Here is a 21,396-nt window from a genome sequence, read left to right as displayed (position 1 = left end):
AAAACACATGAATGGAAAGATCTCTAATTTAATGTCTGTAAATGAGCATGTTTTAGCTGTCCATCTGAAAACCTTTGTTTTTTTTTTCTACTTTTAATACTATTATTAAATTTATATTATTTAAAGTTGAATTTGTATTATTATTGAATTTTCACAACTGGCTAGCAGTTCCAAGCAGCAATCACACACAGCTTATTAACAAAGGTTAGCTCACAAAGATGACATCCTATAATAAAATTAAAGCAATCAAGATACAAAGTGTGCAAAGCACATTTCAGCATTTTCAGAAATAAACAATAGAAAACATGTCAGGAACATGTTTTAGTTACAGCAACAATGAGACCTCTAATATTCAGAGCTCCTCTGACCATTAGTATGATAGCTGCTCGCAGGGTAAAAGCCCTTAACAAATCAAGCTTGTAATCAGCTATGAGCAACACGTACTTTGTGTCCTTTCCCAAAGCAGCGCTAATGCGGAAAAATCAAATTTCACTGGCGGCAGACGTTAAAGAGTCTAAAATTCAAAGTGCAAGAACTCCCATAATTTGAATCCATGCACAAGACTTCCAGATTACATGTATTAATCTCTTCCCATATCGAAAGCATGACATTTTTTATTTACAGATTCAAGTCAGACCTGTGCAATACTACCAGAATTGTGTGTGCCCTTGAAGTCTGGAGGCAGTTGGGCTGAGTGCAGGCTTTGCAAGGAATTGATATGGAATTAGATAGAGAACACAATACAGAATTAGATCATCCCACCCAGCCATCATTTATGTTTCATGTGATTCACTGCCTCCCATATTAAACAAGCAAAATCAGCATATCCTTGTGTTCCCTGCTTCCTCTTGTTTATCGAGCTCCACTAAATGCAGCTGAACTCTTTGTCTCAACTATCCCATGTGACCATAAGACCCAGGAGCAAAATTAGGCTAGTTAGCCCATTGAGTCTGCCCCACCATTCGATCATGGCAGATTTATTATTCTCTCTCAACCCCGTTCTCCCCTTAAACTTTGATACCCTTACTAGTCAACAACCTATCAATCTTCACTTTAAATGTACCCAATGACTTGGCTTCTACAGCTGTCTGTGGCAATGAATTTCACAGATTCACCACCCTCTGGCTGAAGAAATTTCTCCTCAACCATGTTCTAAATTGTTTTATTAATGCACCACAGAAAGCATTCTAACTGGATGCATGATGGCAGCTGCTCTGCCTGTGACTGCAGGAACAGCAGAGAGTGATGGACACAGCTCAGCACATCGCGGAAACCAGCCTCCCCTCTATGGACTCTGCCTGGACTTGCTGCCTCAGTAGTTGGGAGTGTGATGACTCAAATCGAACATGATGTTCTCCCGTCGGGTTATTCCCTTTATCGAGTACAATGACTTTGTTTAACATGGGGAGGCTGATGCATGGACAGATTGGGATCAAGGTCCAGTAGCATGGAGATCTCGGGATCTCAGGAGCTCATAAACCTCTCAACCATGGCAAAGTGACGGTCCTCAGTGCCTCAGTAAAGCAGCTAGCACAATCAAAGATCAACCACACTCTGCCCCAAACATTCTTCTCCCCTCTTCCTTCGGGCAAAAGGCACAAAAAAGCATATCATGAGTGCTTGCTGCAATTGCTGTGTTTATTGCAGAAATTCAGTACCTGCAATATTTTCATTATTTTTGTGATCAAACCACTGCGAGGCATAAATCAAAACTTTTAGAGGATTTACTTGATCACTGAACATGAAAATAATAATTGGCAGATTTCCAAGAAGAGGTTATGAAATTGTAACAACCTGCACTTTTGGTTACAGTGCAGATTGGTGGCTGATTTTAAACCTCCTGACCTGTCAACTTGAATAGAAGTAATGATACACAGATGTAAAAGGATTGCAATAAACTATTGCTGGTCTGAAATTATTGTTCAAAATATAAAAGGTCTCCAGCCTCAGACTCTCCAGGCAGGAAGGTGCATCAGTACTCCAGGTGTCACATTGGACCTTGAGGAGTGAGATTATCACACCACTGCCAGGAGCCAGGAGGCAGCTTAGTTTCATTGAAAACTGGTGACAAATCTCGGCATAGTTGAAGACTACTAAAGGATGTGGTCTGTAAATTCAAACAACAGGAATTCTGCAGATGCTGGAAATTCAAGCAACACACATCAAAGTTGCTGGTGAGCGCAGCAGGCCAGGCAGCATCTATAGGAAGAGGCGCAGTCGACGTTTCAGGCCGAGACCCTTCGTCAGGACTAACTGAAGGAAGAGTGAGTAAGGGATTTGAAAGCTGGAGGGGGAGGGGGAGATCCAAAATGATAGGAGAAGACAGGAGGGGGAGGGATGGAGCCGAGAGCTGGACAGGTGATAGGCAGAAGGGGATACGAGAGGATCATGGGACAGGAGGTCCAGGAAGAAAGACGGGGGGGGTGACCCAGAGGATGGGCAAGAGGTATATTCAGAGGGACAGAGGGAGAAAAAGGAGAGTGAGAGAAAGAATGTGTGCATAAAAAAGAGTAACAGCTGGGGTACGAGGGGGAGGTGGGGCCTAGCGGAAGTTAGAGAAGTCAATGTTCATGCCATCAGGTTGGAGGCTACCCAGACGGAATATAAGGTGTTGTTCCTCCAACCTGAGTGTGGCTTCATCTTTACAGTAGAGGAGGCCGTGGATAGACATGTCAGAATGGGAATGGGATGTGGAATTAAAATGTGTGGCCACTGGGAGATCCTGCTTTCTCTGGCGGACAGAGCGTAGATGTTCAGCGAAGCGGTCTCCCAGTCTGCGTCGGGTCTCACCAATATATAAAAGGCCACATCGGGAGCACCGGACGCAGTATATCACCCCAGTCGACTCACAGGTGAAGTGATGCCTCACCTGGAAGGACTGTTTGGGGCCCTGAATGGTGGTAAGGGAGGAAGTGTAAGGGCATGTGTAGCACTTGTTCCGCTTACACGGATAAGTGCCAGGAGGGAGATCAGTGGGGAGGGATGGGGGGGACGAATGGACAAGGGAGTTGTGTAGGGAGCGATCCCTGCGGAATGCAGAGGGAGGGGGGGAGGGAAAGATATGCTTAGTGGTGGGATCCCGTTGGAGGTGGCGGAAGTTACGGAGAATAATATGTTGGACCCGGAGGCTGGTGGGGTGGTAGGTGAGGACCAGGGGAACCCTATTCCTAGTGGGGTGGTGGGAGGATGGAGTGAGAGCAGATGTACGTGAAATGGGGGAGATGCGTTTAAGAGCAGAGTTGATAGTGGAGGAAGGGAAGCCCCTTTCTTTAAAAAATGAAGACATCTCCCTCGTCCTAGAATGAAAAGCCTCATCCTGAGAGCAGATGCGGCGGAGACGGAGGAATTGCGAGAAGGGGATGGCGTTTTTGCAAGAGACAGGGTGAGAAGAGGAATAGTCCAGATAGCTGTGAGAGTCAGTAGGCTTATAGTAGACATCAGTGGATAAGCTGTCTCCAGAGACAGAGACAGAAAGATCTAGAAAGGGGAGGGAGGTGTCGGAAATGTTCCAGGTAAACTTGAGGGCAGGGTGAAAGTTGGAGGCAAAGTTAATAAAGTCAACGAGTTCTGCATGCGTGCAGGAAGCAGCGCCAATGCAGTCGTCGATGTAGCGAAGGAAAAGTGGGGGACAGATACCAGAATAGGCACGGAACATAGATTGTTCCACAAACCCAACAAAAAGGCAGGCATAGCTAGGACCCATACGGGTGCCCATAGCTACACCTTTAGTTTGGAGGAAATGGGAGGAGCAAAAGGAGAAATTATTAAGAGTAAGGACTAATTCTGCTAGACGGAGCAGAGTGGTGGTAGAGGGGAACTGATTAGGTCTGGAATCCAAAAAGAAGCGTAGAGCTTTGAGACCTTCCTGATGGGGGATGGAAGTATACAGGGACTGGACAACCATGGTGAAAATAAAGCGGTGGGGGCCAGGGAACTTAAAATCATCGAAAAGTTTAAGAGCGTGAGAAGTGTCACGAACATAGGTCGGAAGGGATTGAACAAGGGGTGATAAAACAGTGTCAAGGTATGCAGAAACGAGTTCGGTGGGGCAGGAGCAAGCTGAGACAATAGGTCGGCCAGGACAGGCAGGTTTGTGGATCTTGGGTAGGAGGTAGAAACGGGAAGTGCGGGGTGTGGGAACTATAAGGTTGGTAGCAGTGGATGGGAGATCCCCTGAGCGGATAAAGTCGTTGATAGTGTGGGAGACAATCGCCTGGTGCTCCTTAGTGGGGTCACGATCGAGGGGTAAATAAGAGGAGGTATCCGCGAGTTGTCGCTGTGCCTCGGCAAGGTAGAGGTCAGTACGCCAGACTACAACAGCACCCCCCCTTATCAGCGGGTTTAATAATAATGTTAGGATTAGTGCGGAGGGAGTGGAGAGCAGAGCGTTCCGAAGGAGTGAGGTTGGAATGGGGACAAGGTGCGGTGAAGTCGAGACGGTTGATGTCCCGTCGGCAGTTGGCAATAAAGAGATCCAGAGCAGGCAGAAGACCAGAGCGGGGTGTCCATGAAGAAGAGGAGGGTTGAAGACGGGAGAAGGGGTCATCGGTGGGGGTGGAAGAGTCCTTCCGTCTCCGAGCCTAATTCTTCGGCAAGGACTCTTCCACCCCCACCGATGACCCCTTCTCCCGTCTTCAACCCTCCTCTTCTTCATGGACACCCCGCTCTGGTCTTCTGCCTGCTCTGGATCTCTTTATTGCCAACTGCCGACGGGACATCAACCGTCTCGACTTCACCGCACCTTGTCCCCATTCCAACCTCACTCCTTCGGAACGCTCTGCTCTCCACTCCCTCCGCACTAATCCTAACATTATTATTAAACCCGCTGATAAAGGGGGTGCTGTTGTAGTCTGGCGTACTGACCTCTACCTTGCCGAGGCACAGCGACAACTCGCGGATACCTCCTCTTATTTACCCCTCGATCGTGACCCCACTAAGGAGCACCAGGCCATTGTCTCCCACACTATCAACGACTTTATCCGCTCAGGGGATCTCCCATCCACTGCTACCAACCTTATAGTTCCCACACCCCGCACTTCCCGTTTCTACCTCCTACCCAAGATCCACAAACCTGCCTGTCCTGGCCGACCTATTGTCTCAGCTTGCTCCTGCCCCACCGAACTCGTTTCTGCATACCTCGACACTGTTTTATCACCCCTTGTTCAATCCCTTCCGACCTATGTTCGTGACACTTCTCACGCTCTTAAACTTTTCGATGATTTTAAGTTCCCTGGCCCCCACCGCTTTATTTTCACCATGGATGTCCAGTCCCTGTATACTTCCATCCCCCATCAGGAAGGTCTCAAAGCTCTACGCTTCTTTTTGGATTCCAGACCTAATCAGTTCCCCTCTACCACCACTCTGCTCCGTCTAGCAGAATTAGTCCTTACTCTTAATAATTTCTCCTTTTGCTCCTCCCATTTCCTCCAAACTAAAGGTGTAGCTATGGGCACCCGTATGGGTCCTAGCTATGCCTGCCTTTTTGTTGGGTTTGTGGAACAATCTATGTTCCGTGCCTATTCTGGTATCTGTCCCCCACTTTTCCTTCGCTACATCGACGACTGCATTGGCGCTGCTTCCTGCACGCATGCAGAACTCGTTGACTTTATTAACTTTGCCTCCAACTTTCACCCTGCCCTCAAGTTTACCTGGAACATTTCCGACACCTCCCTCCCCTTTCTAGATCTTTCTGTCTCTGTCTCTGGAGACAGCTTATCCACTGATGTCTACTATAAGCCTACTGACTCTCACAGCTATCTGGACTATTCCTCTTCTCACCCTGTCTCTTGCAAAAACGCCATCCCCTTCTCGCAATTCCTCCGTCTCCGCCGCATCTGCTCTCAGGATGAGGCTTTTCATTCTAGGACGAGGGAGATGTCTTCATTTTTTAAAGAAAGGGGCTTCCCTTCCTCCACTATCAACTCTGCTCTTAAACGCATCTCCCCCATTTCACGTACATCTGCTCTCACTCCATCCTCCCACCACCCCACTAGGAATAGGGTTCCCCTGGTCCTCACCTACCACCCCACCAGCCTCCGGGTCCAACATATTATTCTCCGTAACTTCCGCCACCTCCAACGGGATCCCACCACTAAGCACATCTTTCCCTCCCCCCCCCTCTCTGCATTCCGCAGGGATCGCTCCCTACACAACTCCCTTGTCCATTCGTCCCCCCCATCCCTCCCCACTGATCTCCCTCCTGGCACTTATCCGTGTAAGCGGAACAAGTGCTACACATGCCCTTACACTTCTTCCCTTACCACCATTCAGGGCCCCAAACAGTCCTTCCAGGTGAGGCATCACTTCACCTGTGAGTCGACTGGGGTGATATACTGCGTCCGGTGCTCCCGATGTGGCCTTTTATATATTGGTGAGACCCGACGCAGACTGGGAGACCGCTTCGCTGAACATCTACGCTCTGTCCGCCAGAGAAAGCAGGATCTCCCAGTGGCCACACATTTTAATTCCACATCCCATTTCCATTCTGACATGTCTATCCACGGCCTCCTCTACTGTAAAGATGAAGCCACACTCAGGTTGGTGGAACAACACCTTATATTCCGTATGGGTAGCCTCCAACCTGATGGCATGAACATTGACTTCTCTAACTTCCGCTAGGCCCCACCTCCCCCTCGTACCCCATCTGTTACTCTTTTTTATGCACACATTCTTTCTCTCACTCTCCTTTTTCTCCCTCTGTCCCTCTGAATATACCTCTTGCCCATCCTCTGGGTCACCCCCCCCCCCGTCTTTCTTCCCGGACCTCCTGTCCCATGATCCTCTCGTATCCCCTTCTGCCTATCACCTGTCCAGCTCTCGGCTCCATCCCTCCCCCTCCTGTCTTCTCCTATCATTTTGGATCTCCCCCTCCCCCTCCAGCTTTCAAATCCCTTACTCACTCTTCCTTCAGTTAGTCCTGACGAAGGGTCTCGGCCTGAAACGTCGACTGCGCCTCTTCCTATAGATGCTGCCTGGCCTGCTGCGTTCACCAGCAACTTTGATGTGTGTTGTTGGTCTGTAAATTGCTGTGAATAATTTGCCACAAACAATTTGAGTTTTTGTGGCAAGCTTCCTAGCCTGGATTCTCAGTCAGTACCTTACCTCAAGCCTGAAACTCTTACGAGCATTCAGAAATTTGAAAGCCATGCTGAAAGCTTCCAAAAATATAATTGGTACTGCTGGTTCTCAATTAAGCAAAACTCCTATTATTGCATTAGTGCTTTTTGGCATACACAACAGATGAATAATTCATCTGATATAGGGTAACATACCCCTGTGTGGTCTGGGCTGGCACTTGGTAATGTATTTGTATCCACAGCCTGTCTACTATCAGTGCTCTCTTAAAAGGGAGATTTAAGGCTTGATAATATTGGCCCACAATCCTCATAAACAAATTTGGCACAGGCTGTCTGTGCCTTTCTCAACCCTCACGGCAACTCCCCCCTTTCATAAACAAGAATATTGGACCTCACGTTGGACCAGCAGAGGTTTGGAGGTTGTCTCAGGAGACATTGAGGAAGGTGTCATCAGTGAGGACTGTGCTGTACATAGGACCATATGACATAGGAGCAGAATTAGTCCATTCAGCCATCCAGTCTACTCCACCATTTCACCATGGCTGATTTATTTTCCCCCCTCAATGCCATCATCCTGCCTTCTCCCCGTAACCTTTGACACCCTTTCTAATCAAAACTCTATCAATATCCACTTGACTTGGCCTCCACAGCCGTCTGTGGCAATGCATTACACAGATTCACCACACTCTAGCAAAATAAATTTCTCCTCATCTCTGTTCTAAAGGGATGATTTGTATCCCGAAGTGGAGCACTCTGGTCCTCGGCTCTCCTATAGGAAACATCCTCTACATGTCCACTCTATCTAGGACTTCCAATATTTTTAATGAGATACTTCTTCATTCTTCTAACCTCCAGCAAGTACAGGCCCAGGCCTAGAGCCATCAAACGGTCCTCATACATTAACTCCTTCATTCTGTGATCATTCTCTTGAACCTCCTTTGGACTCTCTTCCATGACAGCAGAACCTTTCTTTGACAAGGGGCCCAAAACTGCTCACAATACTACAAGTGTGTTGTGACTAAAGCCTTAGCATTACATTCCTGCTTATATATTCTCATCCTCTTGAAATGGGCTGAAGGGCCTGTTTGAGTTCTGTAGTGCTCTATGAACCCATGATATTAAGAGAAGATACCAGCGTGGATAGATGCAAACAACAGGAATTCTGCAGATGCTGGAAATTCAAGCAACACACATCAAAGTTGCTGCCTGGCCTGCTGCGTTCACCAGCAACTTTGATGTGTGTCCTGACGAAGGGTCTCGGCCTGAAACGTCGACTGTACCTCTTCCTAGAGATGCTGCCTGGCCTGCTGCGTTCACCAGCAACTTTGATGTGTGTAGCGTGGATAGATGATTGGCTGACAGACAGAACGCAAAGAATGGGAATAAAGGGGACCAGTGTTGTTTCGCAGAGGATGATGTTGGGACTGCAGCTTTTCACATTATATGTTAACAATCTGAATGACAGAAATAATGGCTTTGCGGCCAAGTTTGTGGACAAAAGAAAAGATAGGTGGAGGGACAGGTAGTGTTGATGAAGTAGGAAGTCTGCAGATTGACGTGGACAAATTAGGAGAATGGACAAAGAAGTGGCAGATGGAATACAGTGTAGGGAAGTGTATGGTCATGCACTCTGGTAGAATGAATAAAAGCCGGAATAAAAACTATTTTGTAAATGGGGAGTAAATTCAGAAATCAGAGGTGCAAAGAAATTTGGAAACGTGCAGGATTCCCTAAAGGTTAACCTGCAGTTTGAGTCAGCGGCAAGGAAGGCAGATGTGCCCATCTGCTCTGTGCTGAACTGCCTTGTCACATCGACCTGCAACTGGACCATAGCCCTCCATAACTCTCCTATGTACCTCTTCATGTACTTATCCAAATGTTTCAATCAAACCCACATGCACCTCTTCTACTAGTGGCCTGTTCAATACTCACACTGCCCTCTAAGTGAAGAAGTTCCTCCTTAAATCTTTTACTTTTCACCCTCAACCTATGTTCTGGCCTTCATTATTTTGTGCACTTCCACCAAATCTCTCCTTATCCTTCTACGGTCCAGAGAATAAAGTCCTAACTATAAAACATGAAGCAGAATTGGGCCATTTACCCATCTGGTCTGCTCTGCCTTTCCATCACAGTTGATTTATTATCCCTCTCAAACTATTCTCCTGCTGTCTGCCCATCATCTTTGATGCCCTGGGGCAATTCAATACCTCTTGAGAAGGTGCAGAGTAGATGGAGAAGAATTAGAACCTCACTTTCAGGGCAGAAAATGGAATGATTAATCTGATTTCTCTCCTAACAATTGCTTCCTATTAAACACAGGAGCTTGAAAGACTGACACTCAACATTTTAGGTACAGCTTTCCCCCCTCTGCCAAATGATTTCTGAGTAGTCCACGAACACACACAAAATTCTGGAGGAACTCAGCAGGTCAGCCAGGATCAATGGAAGGGAATAAACATTCGATATTTTAGTTCGAGACCCTCCATCCACTGTTTATTCCCCTCCATAGATGCTGCCTGACCTGCTGAGCTCCTCCAGCATTTTGTGTATCTGCAGCATCTCTTGGGTCCATGAATATTACCTCATTATTCCTCTCTTGCACTGTTTATTTAGTTTTTATTGTAACTCACAGTAATTTTTATGTCTTGTATGATCTTGTTCCTGCAAAACAACAAATTTCATGGTAACACACATCAAATTTGCTGGTGAACACAGCAGGCCAGGCAGCATCTCTAGGAAGAGGTGCAGTCGGCGTTTCGGGCTGAGACCCTTTGTCAGGTCTCTGCCTGAAACGTCGACTGTACCTCTTCCTAGAGATGCTGCCTGGCCTGCTGCGTTCACCAGCAGCTTTGATGTGTGTTGCTTGAATTTCCAGCATCTGCGGAATTCCTCGTGTTTGCCTTTTTAAATTTCATGGTATATGTCTCTTTCTCCTTCTTTCACTGAAAAAAATAACTTAAAAAACATGTGAATCCTGAAAAGAACAGCAATGCAAGTGGTTTGGTCTGTTGTTTTTAAACATTGAAATCAGAACTTGAGGGCAATATCAGTAAACTTCAGGTGAATTGGAGATGAGAATGATTAGAGCATTTTTAAGAAGATTGCTACACAAATATCTGATAAATTGAATAAAGTCATAATGATTATCTGGAAAGTACATGTATAGATAACAAAAATACTCTGTTTGACACAATGATCCTATTTTTATCAGTCTGCTATTATCAGGTTGCAGGGTGTCTTTGCAAACTTAGATTAATATGGCGAAATTGTGCATGATATTTCTGGAGTTAGGGAGAATTCCCTTGCTACTTTGTTGTGCATTTACACTTCCACTGGGAGAGTAGATAAGAGGAATGATATCTTTGTGAGATCAAGGTGTTTATGATTTGTTGAAAAGCGGAGATATTTGGACCAGGCAGCTTCTGTCATTCACCACTATTCTTATGGCTCGAAGCAAAGAAAGAATTTTGAGATGTGTATTGCAAAGTAGCTCCAGTGACTTTGGAGGAGTGATTGCTGTTTCTCTTTCTCCAGATACTGTCTGACCCGCTGAGGGTTCATTGCAAACCACCAGCATTTTTCTTGTATCCCATAGCCCTGGTCTCTTGCTCTATCCCCATAAGCAAGTATATTTAGAGTAGTACACAAAAAATGCCGGAGGAACTCAGTAGGTCAGGCAGCTTGAATCTTTATTGCTTTCGGAAGCTGAGTTCCTCCAACATTTTGTGTATGTTACTCTAGATTTCCAGCATCTGCAGAACCTGTTGTGTTTACAACAAGAATATATTCGCCTTTCAGATTACTTATGCAATTCCATTACTGAGTTACTACGGTATCTAATTCCAACACCCACTTTCGCAGTGCCTTCTAAATGAAACGAACTGAATCATAATTCAAGTTTAACTGTCATTCAACTATACATGAATACTCATGAATACAGCCACCTAAGACAGAGTTACTACAGGGTCAAGGTGCTAAAACACATTCCCAACAGTCACACACAAGAACACATTTGTGGGATAAAAGAGCCCTCGCGCACCCTCCCACCCATGTGACACCGCACCTTGATGTCCAGCCCATGCACATACGAGTCAACAAACCTATCTAGAATATTAGTAAAAATTCAGGCAACGTCGCAGGTTTGAAGTTCAGTCGTTGCACATACAAGCACATAGAGAATATTAGTAAAAGTACAACGATGCAGAATATGAATATATATAGCCCAGACATCCCACCCCACCGAGGTCATCTCTTGACCGGTCCCGATGCCAACTAGGCAATACCATGGCTTAGAGGCCGAGTCCTTGCATGTACAGGCACTTATAGTAAAACCACAACCAAACAAATATGTATGCCTATTTTCCAGACCCCTCAGACCAACTGAAATCTTCAATCAACCTCACTGTGCTGCATTGCCCCCAGTAGAATGTGACGTCTCAGATGGCTCCCCCCCCATAACGGCTGCAAAGCCAGCGACGCCACAGCTTGAGGCCCGAGTGCATTGCGTCCTGCCAAAAAAATCTGCAGTCGACCACAACGGAGCTTGTCTTCTGCCAAGTGAAACCCTAGAAGGGCACCACCGACTCCATTCTGGACACTGTGCCACGCTGCCCCCCAGTGAAGCTCAACGGCTTCGTTTCCTCACTCCGGCGGCTGCAAACGGGTGACACCACGGCTTCAGGCCTAGTCCTTACCATGACTGAGGCCAGGGAGCTTGCTATCTGCCCCTGCTCTCATCCAAAACTTGCGGCGTACCAGATCAACAATGCCCAAAGGAGCTTGTGATCACAAGAAAAGTGACCATGACGGCCAATCGATATTTGACTTTCAGCTTCCATTGATTCAGGCAGCTGCACATTGTTCAGCTCCTTTATTTTTTCCGCCAGCGAGCAACTCACTGATGGTGTAGACCTGCAGTATTTTAAGATCTTAACGTATAGCAGGATCTTGTGATCATTAGTTTAATTAGAACGGTAGCACCTTTTGTTGTTCCTGTAGAAGATGCTGCGACCAGTTGCACCGCCATCTTGCCAGAAGCAAGGTGCATTAAAAATATGCCCCAGCTCTCCCCTCTGTCATCTGTGTGGATATCAGTTTACCTGCCAGAGAAACACGTTTCTCTTCATTTACTCTGCCAAGACAGCTGATGGATTACTCCTTATGCTTCTCTGTACAAAGGACAACAATCCCGCCTAATCAATTGAATGAAGCTTCACATCTCTGACTGAGACTGGCAAATCCCCTCTGCCTTCTCTCTGAAGGGTATAGACTTGATTTGAATCAACCTTCACTCTTTGAAAATGTCACCAGTCAAACAAGAATAAAACAATCAGACTGAGTATGAAATGCAGTAGGATGGACACAATTGATCTCAGGCGGACTTTAGGGAAATCCTAAACGTGAATGTCAACTAAGATTAACATTCAGATTCGGGTTGTCAGAAGTTATTTTCCTTGATCTTCAGCTGCAGGGCAACCAACTACCTGGAGATTTTTCCACATTACCATTTGTGACATGCCTTCTTCTCATTACTGCTATCAAAGAGGAGATACAGAAGCCTGATGACTCGCACTCAACAATTCAGATACAGCTTCTTCCCCTTTGCCATCAGTTTCTTGATCAGTCCATGAACACTACCTCACTCTTTGCACTATTTAATACTTTGTAAATTATAGTAACCCATGAACACCACTTTGCTATTCCACTTCATTTGTTATATATTTTATTGTAATATACCAAACTTCTATGTCTTGCACTGTACTGCTACTGCAAAACAACAAATTTCACTTCATACAGGACAGGGACAATGAACCTGATTCTGATTTTGATTCTAGTAGTTTTAGCATGTTTTTGTTTCATTATAGTTGGACAGAGGTAAGACTGATTTACTCATTTCTCCAATACTGTAAGTTTTCAGACCTGAGCTGACAGTTTTCAGCTGTGCTTAGTTGAGGTGCTGACTGCACAGCAGAACTCTGTCGTAGAAGAGGGAAGATTGACAGGAATGTGATGGTACAGTGGTGCATAATCTAGCGCCACCAAGATCGAATCTAAGAGCTAGAGAAAAGAAACTGTAGGATAAAATAGAAAAAAAAGCCATTCTTATTTTTAATTTAATTCAATTATTTAATTAATACTAATTAATATTTATATACTGTAATCTAATATGACAAATAATAATTGATAAATTTAAGGCGATTGGAGGAAATTATAAGGTGATGTCAGAGCTAAGTTCTTTACACAGACAAAATGCTGAAGGAACTCAGCAGGTCAGCGAGCAGCTGTGGAGGAGAATAAACGGTTGATGTTTCGGGCCGAGGTCCTCCATCAGGATAATACCAGCATCTGCAGAATCTCTTGTGTTTATTCTTTACACAGAGTATTAAGAGTGGGAGAGGCAGATAAATTAGGGACATTTAAGAAACACTTAGATAGGATGAAGGAAAAATAGAGGGTTATGTAGGAAAGAATGGTAGGATTGATCTTAGAGTAGGTTAAAAGGTCAGCATATGTCCTGCCATGTTCCATGTTATAAATTAATAACAACAATAATTAAAATATATTTTAAAAAATCAAGAATAAGGATTGGTATTTAGTGCATGTGGGGAGTTTTCTTTGTAGTTAATGGAGAGGAATCAGTAAATGTGAAGTTTATTGACAGGACTGATGAGCTGAATATCTGTCTCTCTTTCTGAAATACTGCCCAATACTGGGAGATTAATGAAGAAAAAGAAGAACTCGTACTGCACTATTACAGATTTAATTTAAATCCAACTTTTGCTGGTTTAATGCTCCATGATCACAGTGATCTATCTCATCTGAGAGGAGCAGTGATTCAAATCTATCTTGAACCAGCAGCTGGAGTGGAAATAAAGCCAGAGAAGTGGAGCATACATACACACACATTGCTCACGGGCTTTACTGGCTCTCCCTATTTTTAGATTCTCAACCACACACCTTTATTCCATTTATTCTCTCAAACATCAACAGTTGCAGATGGTGACTTGCATACCTGGGACAACACCATTGGTAGCGATGGCACTCATTGAGATGGCTGTCAGCATGGTCTGCAAAAGAAGACAGTACATCTGGTCAATAAATCGTCACATCAAGGCTGGTCCTGAAGCACATATGTATCACAAAGAACACCTTCACTCTTTACACAACACAAGGGATTCAGCAGATGCTGGAAATCCTGAGCAACACACACAAAATGCTGGAGAAACCCAGGTAGTATCTCTGTAAGTAAATGATCAGTTGTCGTTTCAGGCTGAGACCCTTCATTAGGACTCTTTGTAATCTCTTGAGGGCAGGAAAGCTTCAAAATTTTAATGTCAAAATGTTTGGAAGTCTAGCTCTTGGCAAATGTGGAAACCTATAAGATACTTAGAGATGTCAAGGGTAAGATACGATAGGGTCTTTTAAGAGATTCCTGGTACATGGAGCTTAGAAAAATAGAGGGCTATGGGTAACCCTATGTAATTTCTAAGGTAAGGACATGTTCGGCACAGCTTTGTGGACCAAAGGGCCTGTATTATGCTGTACGTTTTCTATGTTTCTATTAGCTTAATAGATGGATGAATTTTGCAACTAACCAAGGAAGGAATAGAAACCAATATTCACCGCTGCAATTGCCATTTTAACTTTGCTCCTAAGGCACAAATATTCCAACAGTGAAGGTGATATAAAATGCTGTCAAAATGCGATAAATGGTAACAACACACAATGGGTGACAGCAGAGTGGTTGAGTAATTTAGAATATAATAACACCAACTATAAAAGAAATGAAAACCAACTAGCGGGTTGCTTTAAAGACCTCATTGGGATATTCTACAGCGCAGATTTTCACACTGGAGATTTTCTTGAATATTTGGTGACTCACTCAAAAACAAATAGTTTTCATAAAACATGGCAACCTTTTCTGCAGTATGTAGATGTAAACCTGTCTGCTATACTAATAAGGGCTTTTGTATAGATTGTTAGGGTGATGTCTATATTTTGATGGAAGTGTTCTGATAGCTGATATCTGTGAGAAGAAGAAATATAAATGTAAATGTATCTGTGAATTGAAAGTTTTGTTATGCTGAGCAAAAAAAAAAGGAGGTTGAACAGAAAAAAGAATATTTGGTGACTGTATAGGTTATTGTCCACTGAGGCTAAGGCTGATTAGTCAATGCCATTTTCCTTTGGGGGTAAGTCTTGCTGTACTTATGGCCATAAGTAACTTGGGTGCAGAGTTGACTTTTGCTGTTGGTGACTTCATCGGCAATAACAGATGAAGAATAAAATGCTACTCTTCTGTGAGGAAAACGTCCAATCTCAGCCTACGTTTGACCAATAGACACACAGAATCCTCCAGCTTACCAGTGGTTTGTTGCCAGCTATAATTGGGTCAGGCTAAGGTAACCCTGCCTGTAGTGTGACCTCATGAGACCTGCAGTAAAATTACCAATCACCTGTGAGCTTGCTCCCCACCCTCTTGGAACTCACACCTTGCAGTCTGCGCATTCGCTGAGAGGGTGTGGAGGTGGCTGTAAGGTTCTGTATCTCGGTTCCTCCAGACAGCTGTGTAACAGAGGACTCTCTGATCTACGGTCTATTCCCAGGGGCGCACACCGCGCAGATATCAAGTCCTACTGGAAGGTCAGAGAACAGAGATGAGGAGGAATTTCTTTAGTCAGAGGATGTTGAGTCCATGGAATTCATTGACACAGACAGCTGTGGAAGCCAAGTCATTGGGTATCGTTAAGACAGAGGCTGATAGATTCTTGATTAGTCAGGCTGTCAAAGATTATGGAGAGAAGGCAAGAGAATGGAGTTCAGAGAGAAAATAATTCAGCCATGATTGAAAGGCAGAGCAGACTAGATGGGCCAAATGGACTCATTTTGCTCCTATGTTGTATGGTCTTATGGTAATCAACTTGGTGAAGGATGCCGTGTAATTTGCCCAAAACCTGTTGACTTTTCAGCACAGCGGGATGTCCGTAAGGGATTGCTGCCGACTGGCACAGTCCAGGCTGTGATCCAGTCCAGGAATACATGCTGAGTGAGGGATGCACTGCAGCTCAGCGCAACCAATGCTCAGATTCTGTGCCTCCTCAAAGGCTCAATTTAATAATTCAAAATCGAAAGAAGTTGTTGCTGAGCTTTTAATACATTTTCTGTTTAAAAAAACTCTGCAGAGTATGAAAAGCAAATTAAGTGCTTATTGAAATAGGATTAGTTAATTATACAATTAATATGCTGTGTAAGTAAAGCACTGTGAAATCTTTACTTAGTGCCCTGCACTGAAGTAATATTAATAGCAATGATAGAGAACAACAGAATATCCTATGCCAGGATGGATATACATTTTAAAACTCAGTGGCTTATATGAAGACCCATTTGTGACTGAGCTTTAACTTCCTGGCTGACGTCTTCAGATGTTGCTTCAATATATCCACATAATTTTCCTTCCTCATGATGCCATCTATTTTGTGAAGTGCACCAGTCCCTCCTGCAGCAAAGCACCCTCACAACATGATGCTGCCACCCCCATGATTCACAGTTGGGATGGTGTTCTTTGGCTTGCAAGCCTCACCCTTTTTCCTTCAAACATAACGGTAGTCATTATGGCCAAACAGTTCAATTTTTGTTTCATCAGACCAGAGGACATTTCTCCAAAAAGTAAGATCTTTGTCCCCATGTGCACTTGCAAACTGTAGTCTGGCTTTTTTATGGTGGTTTCGGAGCAGTGGCTTCTTCCTTGCTGAGCAGCCTTTCAGGTTATGTTGATCTGGGATTCGTTTTACCATGGATAATAGATACTTGTCTACCTGTTTCCTCCAGCATCTTCACAAGGTCATTTGCTGTTGTTCTGGGATTGATTTGCACTTTTCACGCCAAAGTACGTTCATCTCTAGGAGACAGAATGTGTCTCCTTCCTGAGCAGTATGACGGCTGTGTGGTCCCATGGTGTTTATACTTGTGTACTATTGTTTGTACAGATAAATATGGTACCTTCAGGCGTTTGGAAATTGCTCCCAAGAATGAACCAGACTTGACATCATTTTCTGACCTCAATCTGATAGAAAATTTGTGGGCAGAACTGAAAAAGCATGTGCGAGCAAGGAGGCCTACAAACTTGACTCAGTTACACCAGTTCTGTCTGGAGGAATGGAACAAAATTCCAGCAACTTATTGTGAGAAGCTTGTGGAAGGCTACCCAAAATGTTTGACCCAAGTTAAACAATTTAAAGGCAATGCTACCAAATACTAACAAAGTGTATGTCAACTTCTGACCCACTGGGAAAGTGATGAAAGAAATAAAAGCTGAAATAAATCATTCTCTCTACTATTATTCTGACATTTCACATTCTTAAAATAAAGTAGCAATCCTAACTGACCTAGGACAGGGAATGTTTTCTAGGATTAAATGTCAGGAATTGTGAAAAACTGAGTTTAAATGTATTTGGCTAAGGTGTATATAAACTTTTGACTTCAACTGTAGGTGATAGGTGAAACTGGGAGGTGGGAGGGGTGAAGTAAAGAGTTGGGAAGTCAATTGGTGAAAGAGATAAAGGGCTGGAGAGGGGGTAATATAGGAGAGGGCAGAAAGCCATGGAAGAAAGGGAATGGGGAGGAGCACCAGAGGGAGGTGATGAGTGGGTAAGATTAGGCGATAGGGGGAAATGGGAATGGGGAATGATGAAGTGGGGGGGGAGGTTTGCTGGAAGTTCGAGAGATCGATATTCATGCCATCAGGTTGGAGGCTACCCAGATAAGGTGTTGCTCCTCTAACCCAAGTGTGGTCTCATCACGGCAGTAGAGAAGGCCATGGACTGACATGTTGGAATGGGAATGGGAAGTGGAATTAAAATGGGTGGCCACCGGTAGATACTGCTTTTTCTGGCAGACGGAGCACAGGTGCTCAGCCAAGCAGTTCTCCTCCCCCTTCCCTTTCTTCCATGGCCTTCTGTCCTCTCCTGTCAAACTTCCCCTTCTGCAGCCCTTATCAATTGACTTCCCAGCCAGTTACTTCACCCCTTCCTCCTCTACCGGTTTCACCTATCACTTACTACCTTGTCCTTCCTTAACCCCTCCTCCCCCCCACCTCCTTACTCTGACTTCCCATCTTTTTTCTCCAGTCCTGATGACGGGCCTCAGCCCGAAACAATAATAATAATAATAACAGTAATAAGTATTTTATTTATCCTGAGCAGGAAATTATTTTGTTACAACAGCAACATTTTAAAATATGCTTAGCAATAATAATAATAAATAAAATAATAACAATATTAACTAATAATAAAATACAGGATATTAACATACACAATAATAATTTACCAATGTGCAATAATAACATACAAAATAATAAAACAGAAACTATTGTACAATGATGTGTGCTCTCCTGTCGCACAGAGATGTTATATATGCTTACTGCATTTGGTTGGAAAGATTTTCTGTAACGATCCTTGTGACAGCAGAGCTGAATGAGTCTGTGCGAAAGGGTGCTCTGCTGCTTATTCAGTAGGTCACAGAGACTTACTTCACCTGTGAGTCTGTTGGGGTCGTTTACTGAGGTCGGTGCTCCCAGTGTGGCCCCCTGTATATTGGTGAGACCCGACGTGGATTGGGAGACCGTTTCACTGAACATCTACCTCCGTCCACCAGAACAAACGAGATCTCCCAGTGGCCACCCATTTTAATTCCACTTCCCACTCCCATTCCAATATATCCATCTAAGGCCTCCTCCATTGTCATGATGAGGCCACACTTAATTTGGAGGAACAAAATATTATATCCTGTTTGGGTCACCTCCAATCCGATGGCATGAACGTTGATTTCTCAAACTTCTGGTAATGGCCCCTAACAACCCCCTTCACCATTTCCCATCCCCTTTTCTCTCTCTCACCTCATGTCCTTGCTTGCCCAATCCCTCCCTCTGGTGCTCCTTCCTCCCCTTTTTCTTTCTTCCATGGCCTTCTGTCTCTTTCACCAATCAACTTCATCCCTCCCCCTTCAGGGTTCACCTATCACCTGATGTGTTTCTCTCTCCCCTCTCCACACCTTTCAAATCTACTCCTCAGCACTTTTTCCTCCAGTCCTGCTGAAGAGTTTCGACCCGAAATGTCGACTGTACTTGTTTCCATAGATGCTGCCTGGCCTGCTGAGTTCCTCCAGCATTTTATGTGTGTTGCTCAGATTTCCAGCACCTACAGATTTTCTCTTGTTCTTGGAGACGATGTACCTGATTGTCCATAATGGACGACAGTTTGTTTAGTGACCTCCTCTCCACCACTAACTCAAAAGAGTCTGGATTGTAGCCAAGGATGGATCCAGGCTTTTTGATGAGTTTATTTAGTCTTTCTGCATCACCAGCACCAATGCGGCTGCCCCAACTTAAAACGGCAAAGTAGACTGCACTCGCTACAAAAGAGTGGTAAAAGATCTCCAACAACTTGAATCTCCACCATTGACTGTTTACTCTTTTCCATAGATGCCGCCTGGCCTGCTGAGTTCCTCCTGCAGTTTATGTGTGTTGCTTGATTTACATGGTGCACTGTTTTCTTGTCCCTTTATAGCCACAAGTTTAATTGCTGTAAATAGGTCTGATAATATCCCGCTAAATAGAATTTCTTTCACTATTGCATGATCCCCGGTCCCCCGAGACTTTACTTAAAGATTCATGATTGAAATTCCAGTTGACAGAATAACATGTCATTCAGATGAAAAAAAAAGGAGGCAATTTACATCACTATCTGATTTTTGTGATGTTCATTAAATCCTGCTTTTTGGTTGGGGAATCAGGGTTGAACCTGCTATGACAAAATAGCTATACAATACGTATAGCAGCAATTCTGTTTCTCAGTGCTGGGAGCCAACTCAGTATAACTTCTGTGTGGCTAAGCATAGCTCAAATACCATCCATAAATTTGCTGATGCTACAACAAATAGCATCACAGGTGGTGACGAGAGCGCGTACAGGAGTGAGATATGCCAACTAGTGGAGTGGTGTCACAGCAACAACCTGACACTCAACATCAGTAAGACGAAAGAGCTGATTGTGGACTTCGGGAAGGGTAAGATGAAGGAACACATATCAATCCTCAGAGGGATCTGAAGGGGAGAGAGTGAACAGTTTCAAGTTCCTGGGTGTCAAGATCTCTGAGGATCTAACCTGGTCCCAATATATCGATGTAGTTATAAAGAAAGCAAGATAGCAGCTATACTTCATTAGGAGTTTGAAGAGATTTGGCATGTCAACAAATACACTCACAAACTTCTATAGATGTCCCGTAGAAAGCATTCTGACAGGCTGCATCACTGTCTGGTATGGAGGGGCTACTGCACAGGACTGAAAGAAGCTGCAGAGGGTTGTAAATTTAGTCAACTCCATCTTGGGTACTAGCCTACAAAGTACCCAGGACATCTTCAGGGAGCGGTGTCTCAGAAAGGCAGCGTCCATTATTAAGGGCCTCCAGCACCCAAGGCATGCCTTTTTCTCGCTGTTACCATCAGGTAGGAGGTACAGAAGCCTGAAGGCACACACTCAGCGATTCAGGAACAGCTTCTTCCCCTCTGCCATCCGATTCCTAAATGGACAATGAATTCTTGGACACTACCTCACTTTGTAAAATATACAGCATTTCTGATTTTGCACGTTTATTAATCTATTCAATATAAGTACACTGCAATTAATTTACTTTATAATTATTATTTTTATTTTATTTATTATTACTTCTGTGCTATATTATGTATTGCATTGAACTGCTGCTGCTAAGTTAACAAATTTCACGTCACGTGCTGGTGATAATAAAGCTGATTCTGATTCTGATATCCTACCGCAGTGTTGGGTGGTTTTGTAGGTGAAGGGGATTCACTAATAGCATTACATGTAATGAAATACCACTGGTAAAGCTGACATAATGAGAGTGCCAGGTTACTCTGAGTACATTCTGTGCAAAATGTCATTTCCAGTCAGCGACCTCAAAGTACTGGGTCTGTTCACAGTAATGTAGGAAGGACATAGATCATAGATCTCCATAGATCAAAAGTTTTGTTTAGACCTATATGTCATGGTCTTCAAAACTCTTTTCCTTGATCTTCATTTGGCTCCAGTAGCACAGTCGAGGTGATGGTTGATCCCTGATTTGATGTCTGCTCTTGAGGACATTGGGCTACCAAGGTAGGGGAAATGGTCTATGTTTTCAAGGCTGATATCATCAACCCTTATGGAGGGCTGGATCAATGGCTGGTTGGGTGTGGCTGATATAGGATCTGTGTCTTTCTTATATTCAAAACAGGGTTCTATATGCCTTGGCAAAGGAATTCGGGATAT

General features: G+C 44.2%; 1 protein-coding gene across 5 annotated transcripts in view; it reads right to left on the bottom strand.

Moving 5' to 3' along the window:
- LOC134342867 (solute carrier family 12 member 5-like) overlaps positions 1-21,396 on the bottom strand; it is a 1,196,244-nt gene that overhangs the window by 191,719 nt on the left and 983,129 nt on the right. For all 5 annotated transcript variants that reach the window (XM_063041525.1, XM_063041526.1, XM_063041527.1 and 2 more), the window contains exon 5: positions 14,089-14,143. In XM_063041525.1, the coding sequence (XP_062897595.1) occupies positions 14,089-14,143 (55 nt within the window). The remainder of the gene's footprint in view (positions 1-14,088; positions 14,144-21,396) is intronic.

This window comes from Mobula hypostoma, chromosome 2 (assembly GCF_963921235.1).
Source record: "Mobula hypostoma chromosome 2, sMobHyp1.1, whole genome shotgun sequence".
Classification (NCBI taxonomy): Eukaryota; Metazoa; Chordata; class Chondrichthyes; order Myliobatiformes; family Myliobatidae; genus Mobula; species Mobula hypostoma.
The sequence above is the reverse complement of the archived record's forward strand: the minus strand, read 5'-3'. Positions and strand labels throughout refer to the sequence as shown.